Source organism: Lonchura striata, chromosome 11 (assembly GCF_046129695.1).
Source record: "Lonchura striata isolate bLonStr1 chromosome 11, bLonStr1.mat, whole genome shotgun sequence".
Lineage (NCBI taxonomy): Eukaryota > Metazoa > Chordata > Aves > Passeriformes > Estrildidae > Lonchura > Lonchura striata.
This window is the reverse complement of record NC_134613.1, coordinates 12,367,311-12,391,104: the sequence shown is the minus strand read 5'-3', so window position 1 is coordinate 12,391,104 and position 23,794 is coordinate 12,367,311. Positions and strand designations below refer to the sequence as shown.

Here is a 23,794-nt window from a genome sequence, read left to right as displayed (position 1 = left end):
CATCCCATGCCATCCCATCCCATGCCATCCCATGCCATCCCATCCCATCCCATCCCATCCCAGCCCATCCCAGCCCTGCCTGCAGCCCTGCCTGGGGAGCAGGTGACCGGGGGTGGCCCCGTGGCCGTGCTGTCCCGGCCCCGCCAAGGCCTGTCCATGAGCAAGGTTTCCAGGTTCAAGTCAGCTTTTCTCCCGAGGCCCACGCCTGCTTCTCGCTTGCGCTACCCGTGCGAATGGCGAAGGAAAATAAAAACTCAGCAAAATCTCTCACAAATGCCAGTGCTTTTAAACATTAAACGACTTTTAAATTCTTTGGATGTGCGGGTCTGACCCACAAAGCAATCTTTCTAGAAAAAGACAAATAAATTAAAGAAAAAACACACTAATAATGCCTTTCTGCTTTCTAAGTGACAAAAGTACTACCTTGAAACACTCATTTTGGCATGTACAAGTTGGGGGGAAGGGAGGCCTGGGGGGTAACCTGGCAGTGTTTGTAACACGGGTGGAAGTGCATGCCAAGACAAGGCTGAAGATACACCCTGCAGTCAAGAGAAGCACTCTCCTTCAGTTCATCTCAGCATCAAGAATGAAAAGATTGTAACATAAAGCTTTGGCCATTTTTGAATCTACTATATACAATTTTTTTTTAAACTACATAGTCATAAATTAAAACAGTGATTAAATAAGCGTATACAAAATGTAATTAAATTAAAAGTCACAGCACATTATAGAGAAAAAATAGGAACCATTTATCACAGCAGAGAATATCTTTTTTTACCCTGTGAAAAGAACATCGACTAGCAAACACAAAGCATCCTAGCTGAAACAAAAGTAATCAAAGCCATGTTTCCCTTTCTTGCATTCATTGCAAACAGCGATCTTTACCCACTTTGAAACATTCCCAGGAATAATATCTTCCTTGAGTATAACAGAGAAGTTCTGCCAAAAAAAAAAAGGAAAAAAAGAAGAAACCCAAACCCAAACCAAACAATATAAAAGGAATATACAAACAAAACAACCCCTACAAAATAAATAAGAATTATAAAGCTTTTTTTTAAGTAACCTTAACAATTATCAAACTAGTAAGTTCTGCCTTATCACATAGACTCTCTATACAACATAACCCTAAAGATTTATTACTATGAGGTATTTGGAGGAATTGGTAAAAGCGATGCACGGCCTGTCTGGGCTGAGGGACTCAAGCTGCTTTGGGGGAAAGAAGAGGGAGCCTTTGGTTTGTCAGCAAGAAAGTGGAAAAAAACATTTTCCTTTGGTATCAAAGAAAGTTTCATTGCATGGTTGCACGGCAAAAAGCACCACGGTGAAGAATTATTCCTTTTTTTCATTAGTGGCCTTTCTAACAGGCTGAGGTATTCAAAGAGTATAAGGTGAGAGATAAAGAGGTCAACAGCGGTTTAACACTTTGGTTCAAGCAAGGCACTCGTCCTATGAGTTTACAAAGTTTGCAACATGTTTGCCAAGAGCTTTATTATTATTATTATTATCCTTATCATCGTCAGTAGTAGCAGTTGTAGCAAGAAAAGTATTCATAAGGTTATTAGCATTACCACTAAGAATGAAGACAAGGTTACACACTGAGTGAAGGTGAGGAAGGGGGTCAGGGGACGGGGGTAAGAAGGAGGATGAGTTCCTTTTCCAGACCAAGGCCGTGCATGAAAAATCTTTGGTATTCTTTGGTATCATCAATGTGATTAAAATCACCAATGGAAATCGAGTGAGGTAGCGTCTTTGGTTCACACTATAAATAGTAGATCTTTACACACTTTTTTTTCTTTTTTTTTTCTTTTTTTTTTTAACACGTGGAAGTAGCTATTCCTTACCTTTTGCTTCTTTGTCTTTAGCAAATAGTTACCAAATGTATTGTAAAGCTAACCACACCACAATAATAAACCAGGAGGCTAAGCAAAGTCTCAAAATTAGCCCCTGGGCCTTTGAATGCACCCAAACGCAGTGAGATAGAAAAGGGTAAGTGCTTTCTCTTTGTTTGCTAAATGCATAGTTTTCATCCCTATGTACAAAGGAGGAGGAAGAGGAGGAGGATAGGAAGAGGAAGAGTAGTAGAAAGAAGGAACGTTTTTTGGGGTAAAAATGTCCTGTTTACAACTCAGGTGAGGAGAGGTGTCCTAAGACTCTTTGGTATAAGCTCAGCAGTGTTTCCCAGCCCTCCGGGCAGCAGCAGCCCCTGGGGCAGTGCCCACCACCACTGGCCTTGTCCTGGAGCCCAGGAGAGGCGCGGTGCCCACGGGCAGCCCTGGGGCCGCTCTCATGCCAGGCCACTCGGCTGCTTGGGAATTTGCTCCTGGCATGGGGTGGGCAGGAGCAACTTCTCAAGCAAAAGCCCCATTGCTGGCTGGCTCTGGTGGGTTTTGCTTTACCTGAGTAAGGAGAGGAGGCTGCGGCCCTGGAAAGCCACGCAGGGCTAAAGGAGCGCGGTGGGGCAGGCTGGAGGAGGATGGGTTTTTTTTGTTTGTTTTGTTTTTTTCCTAGAAATCTAATGATGCCATTTACAATGGGGATGGATGAGGACAGTTCACCTCCTGGCCAGCCTCCCACCGTGGGTCACTGCGGTCATGTTTGGATGCAGCCTGTTAGCTGAATGCGTGTTCCTAATGCCCTCTTGCCCTTGGAGTCACCTTTGAAGCCCCATCTCCTGATGCTCCCAAACTGTTTTGGGTTCTGCTCCCTCTCCTAATCCTGCCTGGCAGAGTTTTAGATCCTCTTGTCGAATTTGAAACTAATTCCCATTTTGTCAGGAATGAAATGAACTGAAAGACTATCAGGCAGAGACAGGTTTCCTGGGTAATGGTAAATGCAGCATCAGAAGAAACTCCCCTTCAAGGATGCCCTGTTGAGTAATGGCACCAGTCAGAGCAGGGGAGCACCAGGTAACCTGCCCATGCTTCAGTCGGTGTGGCCAGGCAGTCTGCTCAGAGGTGACACAGCCTTCCAGCAGACTGAGCAGTTCCAGAGTTATTTGCTTCATGTTTGGAAGGAAATCAAAGGAAATTGTGTTCTTTGCCTATTCAGAGTATGAGGCGCATATTGCTCATGGGAAGAGTGGTTTGTTCCTAATGGCTTAGAGAAAACCAAAAGGTTTATATCTACTTAAACAGACATGTAAAAAACCCAAAACGCTTAAAATCTACAACTTGTGCATCAGTATTTGTGTGTGTGGACGTGTGTGTGCACATGTATACATACATACACTCCATCAAAATGTGTGTGCATGTACATATACACAGTCCTGTTTAGGGGCTTGCATGTGTGTGTATCAGAGATCCTGAAATTGCATATTGGGTGCAAATTTAATGCTGGTATGAAAGTTCTCTTTGGTTTCAGCAAGTAGTCTATAAAGACAATACAATGGAAATACTAAAAATGCGGCAATGTACTTTGAATTTCCCTGCATTTTTAAATTCTCAAGTTTTAAATAAATAAGGCTTTATTCTCTAAACTATAGGTACATTACAAAGCAGTGTTTTGCTGGAAAAAACTAAACCATTAGTTATCACTGTCCTTTATTAACCTTACACGAATGAGACTGCATACATAAGGTACTTTATATGTGAGCTTATCAATGTTTCCATGTCAATTATGTCTCCATGGGGATGGAACACTTCAAAAGAAAGCTTGCTAAAATTTAAGGTAAGCTAGAGACTCAAAAAACGTCCGGATTAGGTGCCATTTTCATTGATAATTGCCTTGTCAGCCTTAAAGTGGGTTTAACATACTGAAATACAGAGAAATATTCAGTGCTAAAAATATTTGGTTTATTTAATTTTATTTTAATAAAGAGATATTTCATCTGTATTCTAAACACTGGGTGGAAACAAACTAAATACCCTGAACCTTGACTAGACCCTGTCCTCTTGGGAAACAACTGGTGCTACAAAAGTTGCTCTACTTTGGTGTCACTGGGATTTTGAGTAGGCTTCATCCCCCAAACCAGTATCTGCTACTGTTCATAGTGTTTGGATTCTAGTTTACCTTGAATTTTCCTTTGTCTTTTTTTTTTTCTTTTCCTTAAACACAAAAAGGTTGAAAGTAAGATTACCTATTTCTAGTCCTTGCATTGGGCCTATACCTGCATATTTGGTTATTTTGGAATTTATTATACCTAACATAATCACTACAGTAATTTGAAATACCAGTTAGAAATCTAACAGGCACATGTATGGTTTTTACAGTCTATTTTCCCCTTACATTAAAATTTAATATGCAGAAATTTCACGATTTTGTCTTTAATTTTATCAGAGTAGGAATGGGATGATTTATCTCCTATGGGTCTGTTAGCAACAGAGCGTTTAAAGCTTTTCAGCTACAAATTTCAAACTATTTCATGCATTATCCTGACTAATAGATGAGCAAGAAAGAATGCATGGGACAAAAGCTCAGCCTGCTACACATAGATACAAAGCCACAAAACATCGGGCTGTATCTCGGTGTCATGGGAATTTTGCTTTTGACTTCAGAGAGATCACAATTCTTCCTTCCAAAAGCGCTGCTGCAGCTGCTCCTGGAGCTCTCCCACATTCGCTGATGCTGATGCTGTGTTTCCCCAGCAGTGGGAAAAGAGCAGGAGCTGTCCCAGCTGCTCCTGCTCCTGTGCCTGCCCAGTCGATAGGCAAAAACCACAGCTCGCTGATGGCAAGGAGCAGCGAGCAGACGCCGAGCCCGTGGCTCTGCATCCCCCAATTGCTGCACCCTGAGTGCCTCAGCTCTCCTGTTCACGGGCTGGGTGCCAGCGCTGGGCCCTGAGCGCACGGGCAGCAGCTGGGACAGCGCCTGGGGACCGGCACGCGCGGGGTCACACCGTGTCACACACATTGTCACACACGGTGTCACACACAGTGTCACACACGGTGTCACACACGGTGTCACACACGGTGTCACACACGGTGTCACACACGGTGTCACACATGGTGTCACACAGTGCCACACATGGTGTCACACACGGTGTCACACATGGCTCTAACACGTGGCTCCTTCCTGTGCTCCCGCTGAAGCCAGTGAGGAAAGGGCTCACTGAGTCCAGGGGGGCAGCATCCCATGCACAGTTCTCGTGCTCTGCCAGGGGCTGTGATCTGCTTGGGTGACATTCTTTCTTGCCAATCACAGAAAGAAAAGATAATGTGGTTTTACTAATTGCAAATAACAGTCTTGATTACAAGTTTTATGTGTTATACAGTTAGATTAGTTTATACCTATAACTCTACATAGTATTTGTGTAAAAATAGCTTTGGAATATTAAAATCATTGCAATAAAATACCTGCAATACAATTATTAAATGTGTTCTTTGGTAGCTAGTCGATTTTTTTTATGGATGGAATAGTTTTCCTTTTTTAAATCTGAACATTCCTTAACAAACAAAGAGAATGCACTGGTTTAGGTACCATTCAAAATTTCCTTGCCTAGTTTGAACTTGTTTCGAGGCATTGCACCAGCCAAGCTCAAACTGTGAAACAGCAAAAATCACACTACCGTTCCAAGGAATTCAGACGACTCCACGCTTTGTCGGCCGTGCCCTGGCACAGCCCTCTCTGGAGACCAGCCCTAAGTCCCTGCCCACGGCGTTCGCAGGACGGACACACCGAGCACCTCCGAGGCGGTCGCTGCGGACGTGGAGAGCTGTATCCAACGAGGTGTCTGCTCCGTGACAGGAAACCACTATGCTCCAAACCACTAAACAGCCAAGTACGGTGAAGATGATAATGGGCAAAGGTGTAAGACCAGTGGTCTGTTCCTCTTCTCTTTGCTTTCCGTTCCGTTCCCTCCATTTCGCTTTCTTCTTCCTCTCTGTTTTTTGCAAGTCGTCATCCTACTAAAGTGTGTGTCTTAGAACAAAGTCATAATGCAGGTGAAATAAGTCTTTGGTTTCTTTGGACTTATAAATATTTTTTTTCAAATAGTTTTAAGTATAAACCTGCTATTTTGAGGTCCTGGTCTGTCTTTATTTATTTATTTATTTATTTTTAAAGCTTTTCCACCGAGGTTTTAGTTCGTGGTTATTCCTTCATGCTTTGGTACAAGTGCTTGATGAAGAAGATGAGTTGCCTGAATTGGAGCTGCCCTCGTCTTGCCACTTATCCAGACTCCTCCTCCGTGCATTCATGAAAAAGTTGCTGACGGTGCTCAGCTCCAACCCGAGCTGCTGGGAAATGGTGATTTGTAACTCTTTGGACGGACGCTTATTTTCCTTGAATATTGCATGTAGAGTTCGACGCTGGACATCAGTGAAGACCAAGCGAGGCTTTTTGGGTGTATTCCCTCTATCCTTCCCGTGTTCCTGTTCTTTCCTCTTGCACGCTGCAAGAAAGGGGAGGCGAGTTAGAGAGGGCTGGCACAGGAGTATGTGGGAACACAGTACAGGGCTAATTAGGGAAAAAGGACTGTTCATGTCAGCTTCTGAATTTGGAGAGGATGTGGGACATTTGAGTCTCTAACTCTTTAAAACTATTACAAGTATAAGAAAAGAAAATACCTTTGTTGTTGTCTGCTAAAACTCAGCAAATGCTTTGACTAAGAACTTACATTTTGATACTACCCATTAGTACTGAAAAATTAACTATTTAATATCTGTAGGAGGTAAACTGGAATTTCAGGGAACTCTAAAGTTAACCTTGGTAATATTTTTTACAAGTATTAGTTGCTTTCAATCAATTTCTGTATATTTTTGTTGACTGAGAAATAAGGAACTGTGAGAAAGCAGGTTACTACTACAGTCTTACGGGCCAGATGCATTCTGAATAAAATAAAACATGTTTTGTCATGAAAAACAATGGTATAGCAAATCTTCTTTATAGAATTGCTCCTTGTTTCATCTATAATCCCTTATTTCCCTTTGAGAATGTTATTTTGCTCTAAAGGATGCTTGCAATTTGAAATTTGCCTCCCAGATCACCTTCCAGGCAGGATCTGATGGGATGTGAGGGAGACTCCCAGATCCCTCTGTCAGCCTTCGAATGTCTGCCAGCTCATCTTAGCATTTTGCTAGGATAAAAGCTTCCTTGGGAGGGCAGATTACTCTGCCTCACTTTTAAAATTGTCTGAAGTTGTCTGTTTCCCTTCATTCTCTAACAATGTCCTTTAATTCTGATTGAGAGATGTGTTTCTCAAGGTAATATGAATGTTCTTTCTCTGTGTCTGTCTAGTCTTGGCTTATGCGGAAATCAGTACTGACTACATGAAGAATTTTGTGCACTATCTCTACTTACACCATGATTATTGGAATGAAAACAACAAATTACTTTGCAAGGGTCCTTTCTACAACTTCTACTACTACCAAGAGCCAGCCCTGGCATGAGGGTTTCATTGCTCATGGGAGGTATGCCAATAGTCATCCACCTTTTGTACCTGAGGATTAGGAGCTGCACAGATCAGGAGCCAGGAGCTGTGAAGGCTCCTTCTGCTGGCCCAGGCAGGGACCACGACCCTGGAGGCTCCATCCCCTCTGAGGAGAGGCTTTTGAAAGGGTCCCTAACAATCTATATTCCAGCCACATACTCTGTCATGAGAAATCACACATCAATCAAATGGCTTGGGCTGCCAAGCTCATGTCTCCTATAGGTATTTTTATCTGAAAACCTTTGAAGAATGCTTTGAAGTTACATCCTGACCTCTAAAACCCCGTGGAGCTTCTGGGCTAAAAACCAGGTTTCTTGATGCACACGAGCCCCTACTGAAGCCAAACTGCTGAATTCACTGTGGGGATTGGTTCCTGCTGAAATAATCTGCATCCCCACTGGAGGTTAACATGGGCAAATCAAGGGTTAAAAATGCTTTTGCAAGAATAGTCTGTTATTTACTGACAAATAGTAGAGAATGAGGATACCAACAGCATCTCAGTCCTTTATGTATGTCTGACCATTGGATAATCAGAAATTCCTGGGAAAGCAGCTGCAGGAGCTCAGCTTTGTAACAGCCTCAGCCTGCAGCTCTGACTGCCCCTGCTAACAGGCTCAGGCAGAAATGACCACAAACCAGGTGCAGACAACATTTGCTGTGCTTCATTTCTGCTCATGCTGCTTTACACCTTCCTTTTTTAAAGACTACACAAATTCCATCTTCTGCCTAGATACTCTGTCCAGATCATAATTTGTCACAAAATCCTAATGGCACAGAGAGCGTGATCCAAGTCAGTGCTGTGCAATGCTTCAGTGGGAATCATCACATCACAAATGACAGCCACAGCAGCAGGTACAGAGCCAGCTCAATTAGTGAGGCAGCCTCTGGGGCTTCAGTCAAAGCTACTACATGAGCTCTCTGAAATAGTAGGGAGTAACAAAAAAAACAACCATCTACTGTGAAACTAGCTTGCATAACACATTGTCTTCCTGAACTTGTGCTCATTTCCTGAAATGTAGTATTCCTGAACAATTATTTCCATAGACAGTGTCCCAAGAGTTACAACATACCTTGGTACCCAATTTCAATTGTATCAAAACCCTCTTCATTAATGCTAGTGACATCACAGAGGTAAGGAAAAATAGCTCATTACTAGGGAGGAAAAAAAAAACCTAACCGGTCTATGATACAAATAAGCCTATTTTACTTTTTTGCAAATATTTTCAGCTCTACTTCCATTAGCATTTGCCAGAGGCAGACTGAGGCTAAAAATTTCCCAACATGCTTAATTGTTCCAAGAGCCCTCGCACTGCCAGGCCTCAGGCTGTGAGCAGCAGGGGTGGATACCACCTCTCATCTTCTGCCTTGTCCAGGCTCAGGAATATTAATAGCACTTAAAAATAAATAATAGTGATAATGAAAAACTCTAATAGGGTTTCCTTGCGATCGTTTTCCCTGCACTGGAGCCAATCAATTTTAATAATAAATTGTAGCTTCCAGCTTGCCAGAGAACAAATGTACACCACGGGATAAATCTGCTCCAACATGGGAGCAGATCCAGAGCAGGCACAGAGATTGGCAAGGGTTGGCAAGGTGGGGCTGCCAGGCTCTCCGACAGCAGCCTGAGACATGCCCAGGCAGAGTGGCTGTGCCTACTCTGGCCAGGTCCTCCCCTAATGTCCATTGAGGTCAGGCCCCAGAGACATCGACTGAAATGGTTTCTTTGGAAAAACACCAGAGCCTGTCTTCACAACGATTTATCACACACTCCATCTCTCTTTTATCTTACATAGCAGAAGATAAAAACAGTAATTTGCACTGATGTCCTTCTTGTGCCCCTGCCCTTGAGCACTGCGAGTGGACCCTCTCCCACAGCAGCCACTGAATTTCGGTGCTTTGCAGGGTGCTGTGCTCCCTGGAGGAGTGCACCTCTCCCAGGACACACCCGCTGCCACCCTGCCCTCTCTCCCTGCTGCAGGCAGCCCTGGTTTTTGTCTCCAGGGTGCCCCAGCTGAGCCGTGCTCCATGTGATGCCTTTTGAAAAAGCCTTTAAGAAAATCTTGTTAAGAAAAAAGAAAAGCAGAGGATAAAGGAAGAGTCATCCTGACTATGGCAACACACGTGCAGACATGACAATGTAATATTATCAGTGCTAGAAGGAGCCTTATAAATCCAGTCCTGAACTCTGGCCTCTCCTAGTCACTTCCATCTTCCTCTGCCCTGAGCAACAGATATTTTTGACACTTGCAATTCTCCTGACACAACCCATCAATCTATTTTTGTCTCCCTTTGTTCCTTCTAAGTCACCCGAGGGATTTGGTCAAGTAAACTTGCCAGACCTTGGAAGGTCTGTACATCCCAGCACGGCTCAGCTGCCTGGGCATGGTGCAGAGGTGGGCTCCCACCTCTGCAGCTCCACCGCTGACACTCTTCTGCAGCCCCCAGCTGGGTGCAGCACAGTGGGATTAGTGCTGCTCTGCCAGGGGTGTGAACAGGACCCTGTCCCCTATGAAAATCCACTAATTGCATCTTTAGGTCGAGACAGTGAAGAGGATGTTTTGCCTATCTGTGGTATGAACATTATTCAGTCAATGTAAAAGTCAAGATTATAGTAAGCTCAGGTGTTAATCCTGGTGGTTGATCTAGTGTTTCATCCCTAGAGGGTGGATCTCTTTTTAGAATTAAATGAAAAAACCCTGATTACTGTACATCAATTTCCAGGAGAATTTGGTGTGTACACATGTGCCTAGCTGTTTCTGGCAAACTCTAGTTTTCCTTTCTAAAAACAGAAGCAAAGAATAAAACTGATGAGGCTCTAAATAAACCTAGTTTCCAATGGTTCCTGGTTTGGTTTGTGAACATAATCAAATATCACTACAAGTTCTGCTGGTCTGGAAGACTGTCACTGAAGCAGAGGGAACAATAGGAAATTTTACTTGGGCAAACCCTGCCCCAAGCCCTGTGACTACTTTTGGTGTCAGAGGGCAGCTCTCCCTGAGAGAGGCCTTGCTCAGCTGGTGCCAGCACAGAAGAAGCTTTCTGGCAGGGGATGGAAGGGCACAGACACCGAGGCAGACGTGGATGTGGGGTCTCGGGCCTACAACAGCTCAGTGGAAACAGATAGCCAAAAGCTTATGGTAAATCCATGGTGGCAATAACACATTATAAAGTGTGATAAGTTACATACTTATCATGTGAATAACACCTCTGGGGTATGCAAAGACACACACAAACAACGGATCTTTCCCAGTTATCAAAAACTTAATTTGGGGGAATATGAAAACAGAATAAAAGGGCATAGGAGACACAGGCTACCTGAGGGTTAGATGTCACCACATGAACTAAACCTGAGCAAATCTGTTTGACCTGCATCATGAGCACAACTGCTGGCTGACATTCACTCTGATACATCACCCTTTAGTGGTGTCCTGCACTGGCCAGGTTCTTCAAAGGTACTTTGGAAATGGAATCCTTCTGGAAAGCTGCTGTGTGAGACAGCCTCCACACATGGGGCAGCTCGTGGCCAGGAGCTCCCACTGCAGCAGGAGCAGACAGCACTGGTGCTTGAGAGCATTCCCTTCAGCTTCAGCCCACTGTGGGGTAAGGCCCTTCACAGCTTTTCAGGGATGAAAGCCGACACGGGTGACACAGGTTGCTCCCCAAAGCTTTCTCTTTTCAACTTAAAAGAGTTTTGTCTATTCTGAAATGTCTGAGCCCACACTAAATTATTTCTTTTTAATCCTGGCATTACTCAGCATTTGGCACTTGTTTCTCTAGTGATTTGTATTTATGCTTATTCAGGATGTAAGTGTTTCCATATACCCAGAGATCTTTTGAGCTGTGTCTCATGTCTCTGCCAACAAATCCAGGGAATACTCTTTTGTTTTTTCATAACATAAAAAAAGATGAAAATACATTTGTGTATAGGAAGCTCACAGGATGACATCATACCACCAACATACAGATCCCACCTGAGCCAGAATGGTAAACATCTCACTCCTGGGCACTGTATTAAAATGAGTGACCTTAATTTGCTGGCCCTTGAATAATGAAGTGAATGTGGCTGAGGATGCTGACTCAGCAGTTTGGGATTCAGGGGTTTACACAAACTTAGTGTTGATGGATCTGTAACCACTTCAGCGAACTGACATCACCGTTACAGAATGTGTTGCTAAGTGGATCAATCAGGAGAAAGCACCTGATTTCCCTGCGATATCATTTAAACTAAATGTTAAAATTCTTTAGCTAGGTCTTTAGTTAACTATATTACTGTGACAAATATTTCTTTGCCTAGCATAAGTAATTAGAATTTAATCACTTAAACTGCATCTTAATTACCCCAAATGAATTGAAAGGACATTTAATAGCAAAGATTAAATTGCCTTAATGAACGATTTTTGCGACTACATCAATATTTTAATCGCGTCAGCCAGGGCCGGCCCCGCCCCCGCCCCCGCCGCGGCGGCACCGGCGGCCCCCGGCCGCGGGGTGGCGCCCGCTCCCCGCCGGGAGCCGCGGAGGGGCGCGCAGCGTGCGCGGGGCTCCGCGCCGCATCCAGCACATCCCACCGCATCCCACCGCATCCCGCACATCCCACCGCATATCCCACCGCATCCAACAGATCTCATCACATCCTACCGCATCCCAACACACCGCATCCCAACACATCTCACCGCAGGTCCCTCCTCGCCCGCGCTGCCGCTCCGTACCGCAAAAGCACGGCAGCCGCTGGGGAGCGCCGGGCAGCGCGCTGCGCGGGCAGGGGAACGCCGCCGCTCCTGCTCCCTCCTGCTCTGCCGCGCTCCGCTTCTGCTCCGCTCCCGCTCTGCCGCGCTCCGCTCCTGCTCCCTCCTGCTCTGCCGCGCTCCGCTCCTGCTCTGCCGCGCTCCGCTCCTGCTCCCTCCTGCTCTGCCGCGCTCCGCTCCTGCTCTGCCGCGCTCCGCTCCTGCTCCCTCCTGCTCTGCTGCGCTCCGCCTCCGCGCCCCGGCCCGCCGCGCACCTGGGCCGTGCGCTTCACGCCCTCCGCGCCTCCCGGCCCGCCCCGCCAGCCCCGCCCCGCCCGGCACGGAGCCGCCGCGGCGCCACGCCGCGTCCCATGGCCCCGGCCCGCTGACACCGGCTCCGAGCTGTGGGAGCGAACCCCCCGCGGGCCTCCGAGGCGCTCGGGTACTGACTCCGCAGTCAGGCTGGGTCATTCCGCCCCCTCCCGCATCCCCAGTCAGAGGCTTTGCTACAGCAGCAGAAAAATGAGTTTCTGAGCGGTGCAAACGACGGGGTCCGTAGCAAAACCTACACTGCAACATTGAGTACGGCCAGATTCACTGAAAAACCCGTTTCTCTGGTTCCGCTCCTAAAGACCGGCCCGCCGGCTGGCGCTTCCCCGGCTCCAATTTTTATGTTCTCCGTCAATTCCAATATATTCAAAATAACGAGATATGTTTCAAATAAAGGAGAAATGAGTCAATGATGACATAAAGAAGTTCGTCCAGCTGGGGCGGACATCAAGGAAGCCGTTTGGCAGCCTGCCTGTGCGGGGGGAAATGGGGAAAAGGGGCTGCGGGCAACTCTCCCGCCTGTGGCTCGGTTCTTATCGACTGGTTTCTAATGCATGTGACAACGAGTGCAGAATTCTGCACCCTGAAGACATCCAAAACGCGAGCCCGGGCTCACTTCAGTGGTTTCTACACCCAAGCGTTAAGGAAGAGCCCCCCGATTCAATATTTTCCTCTATCGGAAGCAGCGGCATTTCCAGCTCGCCCAGGCAGCGCCCGCACACGCCGGCGCCGCGCTCTGCGCCCCGCGGCAGCCCGCGGTGCTGCCCGCACCCCTGCCGAGCAGCAGCCATCCATCCAGCTTTAATTGCCGTTCGGGCTGTACGGAAAATGTCACCACTGAGGCTTCCTAGCGCCCTAAAATGGTGGGGAAAAAATGAAAACTACTGTTCGGTTAATAAATTGTTCCTATAAATTAATCTTTCAGCATCATAAAACTGACTTCTTAAGCAAAATGGCTCAAGTCAGCTGTGTTTCCAAAGAGAGACTATCAGCATCGGTCACTTCTCTGTCCGTATATGATTAATCCAGGTAGATTTATGTCTGAAACACGAATCTACATTTATCGATTTGATCACGGAAGCACCCGACACGCGGCCATGCTGGGTCCCGGTCGGTCCTCAGGAGAAACTCCCTTCGCTGCCTGTAGTGTTCAGGTGAAATTCACCGGCACTTCAGCAACAGCTCCTACGCTTCAGTCACTTAGAACTGCCCGGAAACTAACTTTGTCCCTGTGTGGAGTTTATGCGGACCCTTCGGCCACACAGACAGGTGAAGGCTGCCTGAGGCAAAGCGGGAGCGGTGGTTTAATGCCGGTACAGGCAAAGCCAGGCACCGAAGAATACCTGGCCTATGGATTTCCAGATGATTTTGTCTCGATCTGATAATCACGTTCTTTGCTGGCTATGTAAAAGGCAGATGGCACACGCTGGAACCCAGCTGTAGCACCGGCAGGAGCCCGGGCTCCCTACCAGTGCCACGTGCAGCGGGCACAGTCCTGGTGCCACGCACCTCTCCTCTCCTGGAGGATCCCGACACCTCTGGCTGGCTGAGTTACCGTGCTGGGGAAAGCTCGCTTCCCCTCTGGCCACGCACCCGCTCGAAGGCCCTCATGCCCGTAACAGGGGTGCTCTGCCCAGCCGGGAGCCGAGCCGCTGCCGCCGCCGGCAGCCCGTGCGCTCAGCCCGGCGCTCGCCGCAGCACCGCGGCACTAATTGCCGGCTGCAGCTACGTATAATCGATGCGATGCCGCTCCCCACCGGGGTCGGCAGCCGTGGGGAGGCTCAACAAGCACCTGCGCCCGGGCTACGAGCGGCCTTGTCCATGAGCCGGGAGGGGGCTGGTCCGGCCCCGGCGCGCCGCGGGGCTCGCTCGGGAGCGGGGCCGCCCGGGCGGAGGCGGAGCTGGGGTCGGGCCCCGCCGGCGGTCGCTGTTCGTGGTGCTGAAGCCGGGCTGGGCCTCCCTCGTTCCGCGCTCGAGGGGACAAGAGGACGGAGCCAGCCCGGGGGGCGGCGCGGGGCTCTCCGCTCGCAGCGCTCCCCGGAGCCGCCGCCGCCGCCCGGTGCTTGCGGGGTGCCCGGGCCGGCGGGGCCGCTCCCGCCCGCCGGCGGTCAGTAGATGGCGCAGAACCCCCGGGAACCGAGGGGCGACGAGCGAGGGCTGCGGACGGCACGATGGCCCCGGCCGGTCGGGGCGGGCACCGCGCCCACAGCCCGGCTGCGTGACCCGGGGCGGCCCCGGCGGCACCCACGGGCGGGAGCCGCCCTGCTTTGAGGCTGTGCGATTCAAACGGCAGCGAGGGTGGGACGGGGCACGGCCCCCGGGTGCCGCCCCGCCACGCGGCGGGTAATGAAAACAAACAAACAGCCGAGCGGGCGCACGCACGAGCAAACAAGCGGGGCCGAGCCGTGCTGCGGGCGGCGGCTCCGCCAGGCCCGGCCCAGTGCGGAGGAACGCGGCTCGCCCGGCCCTCTCCTCCTCCCGCTGGGCAAACATTAACGAAGGGCAAACGCGGCTGTAAATCAATCCCGCCGAAGGACACGGCCGGCAAACAAGCGCGCCCCAGCGCTGCCCTGGCTGCGCACCGGGCACGACTGCTCCGGGTGCTCTCCCACCTCCGATCCCCCCGGGCCAGGGCCCCTAGCCTCGGCCCAAGCACAGCTCCAGCAGCAGTGGAGTAGCCGCTGTCACGGCCCAAGGTGCACCGAGCCAGGCCCGGGCCGCCCCCGTCCGAGCGGTCCGCGGGGTCGGGAGGGGAAGGGCCTGTGTCCCCCGGGCCCGCTCCGCGCTCGGAGTGTCGCCGGTGAAGGCCCCGGTCGATGCCCCCTCCTCCCTGATGCAAACGCCTTTATGCAAAGTGCCCGCAGGGTAAATATTAAACAGCCCCTAATGAGGCCGCCGGGGCCGGGGCGGCCCAGACCTTCCCGGCGCGCTCGGGGCGGCGGCGGGCGAGAGGCGCAAACGGCGTCATTAGATTTCATATTTAATGTGGAAAACGCTCTGATTACTCCATCGATTTCTTTACAGTTAATTTGGCGAGAATTCCTCGCCGGCTTCCCAAGGCTTCAGCTTAGTCGGGATTCGCATTAGGAGGGAGAAAGGATAAGAGGAGGGGAGAAAAAGGGGTGCAGCTATGGAAAATACCAGTCAGGTCGCAGGCAAACATGGAGCAGCTTTGGAGGACGGGCCTGCCCGCTCCGAGAGCCGCGGGCGAGCGCGGGTTCCCCACGGCGCCTTTCCCCGCTGACACCGCTCGGGGACCCCCACGGAGGGGCCCTTCGGGCCCGCTCGCTCAGAGGGCGCACATGGCAAAGGGCCCCCTCCGGCAGTAGATTCTGAGGAACCTTGGGCTCCCTTACACTCCTCTAGCGCGTTCGCAAAATGTCTTAGCCACGTTTTCCCTGGCCTCCTCCTTCCTCCCGATCGGCGGGCCTGTGCGAGGCCGGCGGGCAGTCGCAGTTCCAACAATGAATGGCTCGAAGCAGATTATTTTTTCCTGAACAAAACAAAGTTTTTTTTTTTTTTTTTTTTTTTTTCTTCTTCCTTTATCTCCTCCTGTTTCCTCTCTCACACACGCGAAAAAAAAAAATCCAACAAATTGAAATGAATTCAGCCTTAAACCCCAGCAGGCTGTAGAAGGGATGTACCTTTTCTTTTAGTTGCATTTATTTTTTCGGCGTCCCTTCACAGCCCTTCCAAATGTCAATGAAGGCGAGGGAGAGGGAGGGAAGACTAACAGAGAGACAGTCAAATATTCAGTGATAGAGAGGAGAGAGAGAGTGGACAGACAAAGGAAAAAAGAACAGAGAAGAGAAGGGAGATGGGATGAATAAGATGGAGGCTGGAAGAGGTCAGCTTTGCAATTAGCAGTTCTGCTTACATTTCAAGAGACAGCCCAGGAAGTGTCAAGACCTCAATCCTGCTTCCATGTAACTACCAATTTTTCTTCTATTTGTCGGAGCTTCTGTAATCTGGGAGGTAGGAATCCCCCAGGGACGGCTGCAAGGGGCAAATACTCAAGATAAAGTGCAAGGCGAGACCGCGAGGCCTAAAATAAGCAGGCTCCATCCCCCTCACTGCCTCCCGGTTGTTGTCTTCAAGAAATCGGAAAAGGAAGAAATGAAGGCGGCTCTGGGTATTTATCTACCTGATAATTCTCTAAACGCCCGGGAGTGAGTTATAATTTGGACGTGAAATTTAATTTGCGTCGGCTGCAGTAATTTATGTTATTTTGAATTGATGTTCATACATCAATATCAATCGGGGAAGATTTTTACCACTTAGTAAGATCATCACACATTTAAAACCTTCACAAAATAAAATCGATACTTTATGCATTTACAGCCGGTCGCCGGCAGCGCGGCGCAGAGGCGCGCGGAAGGGCGCGCAGGCTGCGCGGGGCGGGGCGCGGCCCCGGGACCGCCCCGCTGACAGGGACGCAGCTCTATGCAAATGCCCACGTGCTGCCGGCGCCCCGGTGGGCAGCGCCCGGCGAGGCCCGGAGCCCCCGGTACGCGGGGAGAGCCCTGCAGGGCCCGGCCCGGCCCGGCCCGGCCGCGAGGGACGCGCGGGCTCCGGGTGCGGGCGGTACATCCCGACCCCCCGTGCTGCCAAGCCCTCTTCGCCCCGGGGAGGCTGTTTCTGTAAGGTGCCAGCTTTCGGGTTTCATCGGAAAGGGAAGGCGGAATAATGAGGCTTTGTCTCTCTAACGGGATTACCGGGATCCGTTTATGAGAGGGCAGCGCTGAGGTGGCTGGAAGAAGGGGCGGTCTGGGGGCAGAAGCGAACAATGGGACGCTCCGGACCCGGCAGCTGGGCAGAGCACGGCCGCCTCCCTCCCTCCCTCCCTCCCGGCCCTGCAGCAGCCAGGGCTGGCAGAGCTTCCCGGCCGGCAGCGCCAGGGAAGGGATGCCAGCAGGCTCCGAATCGAGGGGTTGTTTCCAGTATCGATCTATGCAAATGAGCGGAGATTCAGGTCGACCAAATTGTCGTAAAAATACGCTCCAAATCGAAGAAAGTTCGCCTTAGCAATCGTTACGGGTATATTAGAAACACAAACTCCATCCTCCTCTCCTGGGTAGCCCCAGCAAGACGAGGGTTTTTCGCTGGTGGGGTGGCTGCTGAGAAAGGGAAGGCGGAAAGCGCAGTTTCAGAGAGCTCAGACCTTTGAAACTGACTCCGCAGGAGTGGAAGCCAAAGAGAGCAACGTCCTCCCACCGGCGGGCACCTAAGGGCCAACTACAGCGGGTAGGGAGGCCCTTCCCGGACCCTTCCTGGCTCTGCTTTAGGTTTCTGGAACAAGGTGGTTGACTGAAATGGACACGGAGCACGGTGGTGGCCCAGCTGTGTCTCTGCACACTCGGGAAACGGTCGCAAGCTCTCACCGTCTCGGTAGTCGAAAGCGCAAAACGAGTTGTGCTTTTGAAAGGAGAAAGATTTGGCCCTTCCCTTATTTTTGTCTGTGAAACGGATCAGTGACCCTGGCTCCAACTCGGATTGACTGTCTTGCGTTCTCCAGGGACAAATTAATGGAGACCTATCACTTAATTAACAAACCCTCACTGACGGTATATTAAACCCGGGCTCTGCAGACGGGAGGGTTGGGGAGGCGGCGGCAGAGCACAGGTACGGACCGGGACGGCCATCTCTGAGCAGACAATACGGGACCCGCTCGGGAGCACACCGGGCAGCAAGCGCGACAGCGGGGGGAGGCTGCGGGGCAGCGAAGCCGCGACACGGGTTTGTCTCACGCAGAGACATCCACGAGAAACTCAAAGTGCGCGGCCTAATGATAACTACAACCAGTTAAAAACAAACAAACAAACAAACAAAAAAACCCAAACAAACGAATCCAACGATTTTACCCACCAGCATTTCTCAGGCACCGCTCATTCGCTGCTGTCCCATCTCACCCAGCCCGAGCGGGACGCTGGCCCCGAGCCCCGCCGCGACGCGAGCCCACCGCCCCCCACACAAAGCAGGCGCACCGACTCCTCTCGGCGGCGCATTACCGGGGCTCCCCCGTACCCCGTCCGTGGGCCCGGTCAGCCGCCAATTCAAGCATTTCCGCCTCGCCCTCCGCGCTGCGGGCAGCGTTGCCGCCGGCCGGTGCGGCTTTCGGCGGCGTCCCGTTACCGGGCGCGCTGGGCGTCTTTCTGCCGGCGGCAGGAGAGCCTGGCGGGCTCGCCCGGCCGGGGCACGGGGAGAGCCGGGGCGCCGCACTGCGCAGCCCGAGCCCCGGCTCGGCTTTGTCTGAGCGCGGCGCAGAGGAACCGGACGGTGCCGGTGCGCCGAGCCGAGAGAGGGAGAGGGGAAGGGAGAGAAATGGAGTGGCGGAGCGGGGGATCGGTGCTGCCCTTCAGGGACGGGCAGGGACTGCGGCGGCCTGCCCAGGCCCGAGGCCCCGCTCTGCCGCTGCCCCGAACACCCCGCAGCGGGCTCACCTGCAAGCCGCAGAGCAGACATCCGCTGAAACTCCGGCTCCTGGAGCCACTTCCACATTCTGCGGAAGGTCTCCCGGCCGGATTTGAGCTTGCTCCAGGGCTTGGGGTTCCTCAGCAGGTCTGAGAGCGTCCCTTGAGAGCGGCACAGCACCCTCTGGGCGAAGATAGCCTGGGGGATGCTGTACCGCTTGAGCTCGGTGGTGATCCTCTGAGCTACTTCTTTGGTATTGATTTCTTCCATTTGCCCTGAATTACTTCCACTGTTGACCTGCGAACCAGTTACAGAAGGGTTTTGCTCCCTGGCAGAGCCCAGGATCTGCCCGTGGCTCTGGGCATTCAAGTGGGCATGGGGGTGGTGTGGGATCCCGTTGATAGGCACCATGCCAGCGGAGGTGGGGGTGAGGTGTTGGTCGCCATGCCTGGCTAACATGGCAGGGTGGTGGGCTTCAAATCCGTTTGGGGTGAGCATTTTCTCGGCGGGCATGGTGGCACTGGGATGAGCGTAGTGGGGCAGCCCTTGCTGGGAGTTGTGAATGCTCCCCAGGCCCGATCCAGACAACGGAGAGAGGCTCTGTCCCATGCCGGTAACATCCTTGTGGTAGGGGGTGTAGAGATTGTTCATAGACGCCAGACCCCTCTCGTCCCGCATGAGCGTGAAGCTGCCGCTCACGTTGCCCGGTATCCGCTGGTGGGGATGGTGATGGTGGTGGTGATGGTGGTGGTGGTGAGGGAACTTGTCCGAGACCGTCGAGATGGGAGGTAGAGGCTGCAGAGGGGTTAACGTGGTGTAGGTGCTGCTCATGCTCATGCCGGGGGGTGTCTCGCAGGCCATGGTCATGGTGGGGTGCAGGGGGCCGGTCAGCGCGTGCTCGGGCGGCCGGTGGTGGTGGTGGTAGTCGCCGCCGTCGAGGATGGACGCCATGCCCATGGAGCGCGGGTGGGCCGGCAGGTGGCTGCTGCGGTGGGCCACCGCGCTCCGGTGGTGGGGGCTGCCGCTCATCAGGTCGGCGGCGGCGGGCACCGGCTCATGGCTCACCCCGTGCAGATCGCCGATGTTCTCCATCGCCAGCTGCGCGTTCATCGTCGGCCGTGCGGGCGGCGGGACCGCACATCTATCTGGTGGGCGGCGGGGCGTCCCGGAGCTCTTGGCGGCGGCCGGTTGCTCCCGCGGGCCGGCGGCGGCGGGCGAGCGCTGCGGGCTGGTGGTGGCGGTGCTGCTGCTGCTGTTGCCGGGCTGCTGGCTTTCCCGGTTTTCGGTTGGTCGGTTTGGTTTTTGGTTTTGGTTTTTTTTTTTTTTTTTTTCCTTTTAATTTTTATTTTGTGGCAACGTATGAATTTGTTTTTTCCCGCTGCCGGCTGGCGCCGCCGGGCCGGTCCTAGGGCCGCCGCTCCCTCAGGCCGGGCCCCGCAGCCGCGGCCGCGGCGGGCGTGTGGCCGCGTCCCTCGCCATCCCCAGCCATGGCTCTCTCTGCCCCCGCGCCCCGGCTCCGCTCCGTGCTGCAGCGCCGCCGCCGCCGCACCGCGCACGCGCGCGGCGCCCCCGCCCGCCCGCCCCGCCCCGTGACGTCAGCGCCGCTCATAAGCGGCGGGCCCGCGCGGCGGGGCCCAGAGCGGCGGTGCCGCTGCCCCGGGCCGCGCTCCCGCCGCGGGCACGGAGCGCCGCCCCGCCCCGCGCCCAGCACGGACACCCGCCCCGCCCCCTCGGTGACTCCGCGTTTTCCGTGAGCGCGGAGCCTCCTCACCGGCAGCTTCCGGAGGTGACACCGGACCGCCCTGCCCCGCGGGCCGTGCCCCCCGTGTCCCCCGCACTCCCCGCCGTATCTCCCCCACGCTGTCCCGCAGCCGCCTGTCCCGGTATCGCTCCTCTCAGGTGCCCTACGGGGAAACTTCCCCTTGCCCGGCCTGGGGATGGGCGGTGGGAGCCCCACGGCGCTGCGTCCCGGGGTCAGCCCCGCGCCCCTCCACTGCCAGCGCCCGCCCCAGGGGTCCCGCGGTCCGGCCGGGCGGTGCGATGCGGGGGACGCCCCCCTGCAGCTCCCGCCGGGGACCCCGGGCGTGCCCGGCGGTGCAAGGCGAGCATATGTCCCGAGGCGCCCAGCAGCCGGACATGCCGCTGGTTTTCTTTTATTTTTTCTTCAAAAAGAAAGAAAAGGAGGCGGAGGAGAAAGAACAAGCGAGCTCACCCGCCGGCCCCCCTCGTTAGCTAAGGTGCCTTTATGCTGGAAGAAAGGGCAGATGTGCCTATTGTTCGCCCATTAACAATAACGAACCACGCCGGGCAGAGTGCAGCGTGTGCGCGGCGCCGAGCGGCGGGAGGGACGGGCCGAGCCGAGCCGAGCCGCGGGAGAGCCGCGGGGCCGCAGCCGGGCGGCACCGGGCCGGCGGCGCACAAAGGCCGCCGCCGCTTCCCCCCGCACTGCTGTCGGGGACCGCGGTTGCTCTCGGCACCCTGCGGAGCCGCCTGTCCCCATCGCCCCGGCCAGGCCCGGGGACAGCGAGCGGATCTCCGCCGCGCTGGGGCTCAGGCCGGGACCCCGGTCTCTTTTCCATGGAAGGCGGGGGTAGGACTTGAGCACCTGTCCTGGCAAAGCTCGCACCGGCAGCACGCAGAGCGAGGGCGAGCCGCTTCGTCCCGCGGGACCCGTGCAGAGGTCTGTGGGTCACCCTCCCTGCGTTCCGCTGAGAGCTCCGAGGCCCCTTCCCTGGTAGGAGGCAGGAGTCGCTGCCAGCGGGCAGAGCTCCGCGGGGAGCGCAGGCTGCAGGGGCAGAGACAGGAGCCGGTCCTGGGGCAGAGTCCTGAGAGCAAGTTGAAATCAGCCCCTGAGATTACTTTTCTCGGAGTTATTGCCCTAACTTCACGCACAGGGCCTGCGGAGATACCCCGTGGGGCGAGGGGAATGGCACGGCTCGGGGCCCCGTGGGGTCTCGCTGTTCTCCGGTTCACCGAGGCAGCGAGACCGCTCACCCCGCGCTTTGAGCCCGAAATACCGCACCAGCGGCCGAGGCCGGGGCAGCGGCGGGGCCTCGGCGAGGAGCCCCGTGGCCGGAGCCAGGCCCGGCCCGCTCCTTCCCTGCTGCCCGTCCACAACGCCCACGGACCAGGTGCGGCCCCCGCGGGCTGCGGCCGTGCGGACCGTGCCTCACACCGGAGCGGCCGGCCCGTCCTTCCGCACCCCGCAAGGAGACTCGGGGCTGAGCGGGAGCCCGCGCTGCCTCTCGCCCAGGCACCGCCGCACTCCTGGGGCGCTCACGGGGACCGTGCCCTGGGATGTCCCCCCGGCGTGGGGACTGCTGCCCGGGACCGGCCCCGTGCGTGGCTGCGTGTGCACAACCCGCGTGTGCCTGCGCTCGGGCAGCTCAAAATTCACCAGGCGCTGGGAGGCTCGCAGGAAACTTTCAGAATCACAACTATCGTCTGTGTGTGTGTTGCGTGTATGGCCCTGGAAGCGAGTATACTTTTCCGCCTCTATAAATTCAGAATTTCCACAGCGGTTTTATGTATTTCCCAAAATTATCACACTCACTCACACACACACACACACACACACACACACACACACACTTTTAAGAATTCTGAGCTATTGAACCCCGTCTCCAATAGAAATCAATTGCTCACTGCCGTTCATTTTCCCTGGGTGCAAGGAGTTCCCCGTATTTTATTTTGTGCTAAAAAAAGTCCCACGTACATATCCCCACTGTTCCTACCACCCCAGCCACCCCCAGTCCTAAATGTTTCCACAACTTTCAAAATTTTTGTAACGTTAACGCTGATAGTATCTCCATTTCTGATAGCGAGGAGTAGATAAGGAAATGTATTTCTGCCAAAAAAGAAAAAATAAACCTGAAACCTAGTCAGTGACCTCAGAAAATGTTTAGGATAAAATAAAATAAAATAAAATACAATATAACGCAAAAAATAAAATACAATAAAATACAATAATAAAATAAAATAAAATAATCGAGAACGTTTTGAGACCGAAGTGAACAGCTGTGATTGTTTCCCAAGCCAACGCAAGGTGATGTCACAGATCTAATCGAAACATTGTCAGCTTCTTCATCATCAATATCTGTACACAATTTACAGTTTAATTAAAAATATTTAATCTCTGTGTACTTAGCGATTAGTTATCAAAGCAAACGTCATAGCGAATATGCTACTTCCTCGAGTTTGTGGGAAATTGCAACATCAAATTTTTCTTCAAGAAATGAGTATAATCCCGAACGCAAAAAATTTGGAGAGTCCTGTGACACGCTGGCCTCCGTCGAGGTTCAATCTCTAACCTTAGAAAAGAGTGGCCTTATGAACGCACCCAGCTCCCCCCAGCCCTGCATGCATCTTTTATTTTTAAAATATTTTTCCGTTACTCTGGGGGTGACCCAAGGACGAAGCGGCTCTGGTGCGCAAAAGCCGCCGGCGTGAAGGACAGAGCAGGACCACGGGCCCGGTGACCCCGGTCCCGTCTCAGCTGCAGAGTGCCCCGGGACCCCGGCATGGGCTCGCAGAAGCCCGGGACAGGGCGGACGACGCCGGCACACCTCCCCGCAGCCTCCCTTCTCCGCCGTCGGGGGTGCCCGTGCGTGGGCTCCCCTCGTCCGGACCTCGGCACGGTTCCCCCGCCGAGCTTCCCGCCCCACTGGCGAAGGGCGAGCGCCGGAGAGAGATCATTTCGGTGCGCTAATCAATTACTGCTTGTGCAGTCAAGTACCATATATTTAACAGAATAATCGTTACCGCCCTTAAGTCTTTATTTGATCAGCAGATACTCGGAGCGGACTTAAAACGCAACTTTGCTTGTTTGAATTGCGTGGCGTGTGTGTGCTTTTTAAATCCGAGCTAATGACACCATGAAACGGCCGTAATCTCCCGCCTGACGCCAGCAAACACCGCGCGGGCACCGGGGCCCGCCCGACGTGGCGGCCCGGCCCGGGGCAGC

General features: G+C 53.0%; 1 protein-coding gene across 1 annotated transcript; it reads right to left on the bottom strand.

The window, feature by feature from the left end:
• Positions 1-267: 267 nt before the first annotated feature.
• Positions 268-20,333, bottom strand: ONECUT1 (one cut homeobox 1). The gene is made up of 2 exons (XM_021537427.2): positions 18,861-20,333; positions 268-6,328 (listed from the first exon to the last, which is right to left on the bottom strand). Exons 1-2 carry the CDS (start codon positions 19,939-19,941, stop codon positions 6,036-6,038), a joined length of 1,374 nt encoding a protein of 457 aa, XP_021393102.1. The 5' UTR covers positions 19,942-20,333; the 3' UTR covers positions 268-6,035.
• Positions 20,334-23,794: the final 3,461 nt, after the last annotated feature.

Coding starts and splice junctions, on each gene's coding strand:
- ONECUT1 (XM_021537427.2), bottom strand. CDS start 19,941: ATGAACGCGCAGCTGGCGATGGAGAACATCGGCGATCTGCACGGGGTG. Junction 6,329..18,860: donor GTCTGCTCTGCGGCTTGCAG/GTGAGCCCGCTG, acceptor CCTTTCTTGCAG/CGTGCAAGAGGAAAGAACAG.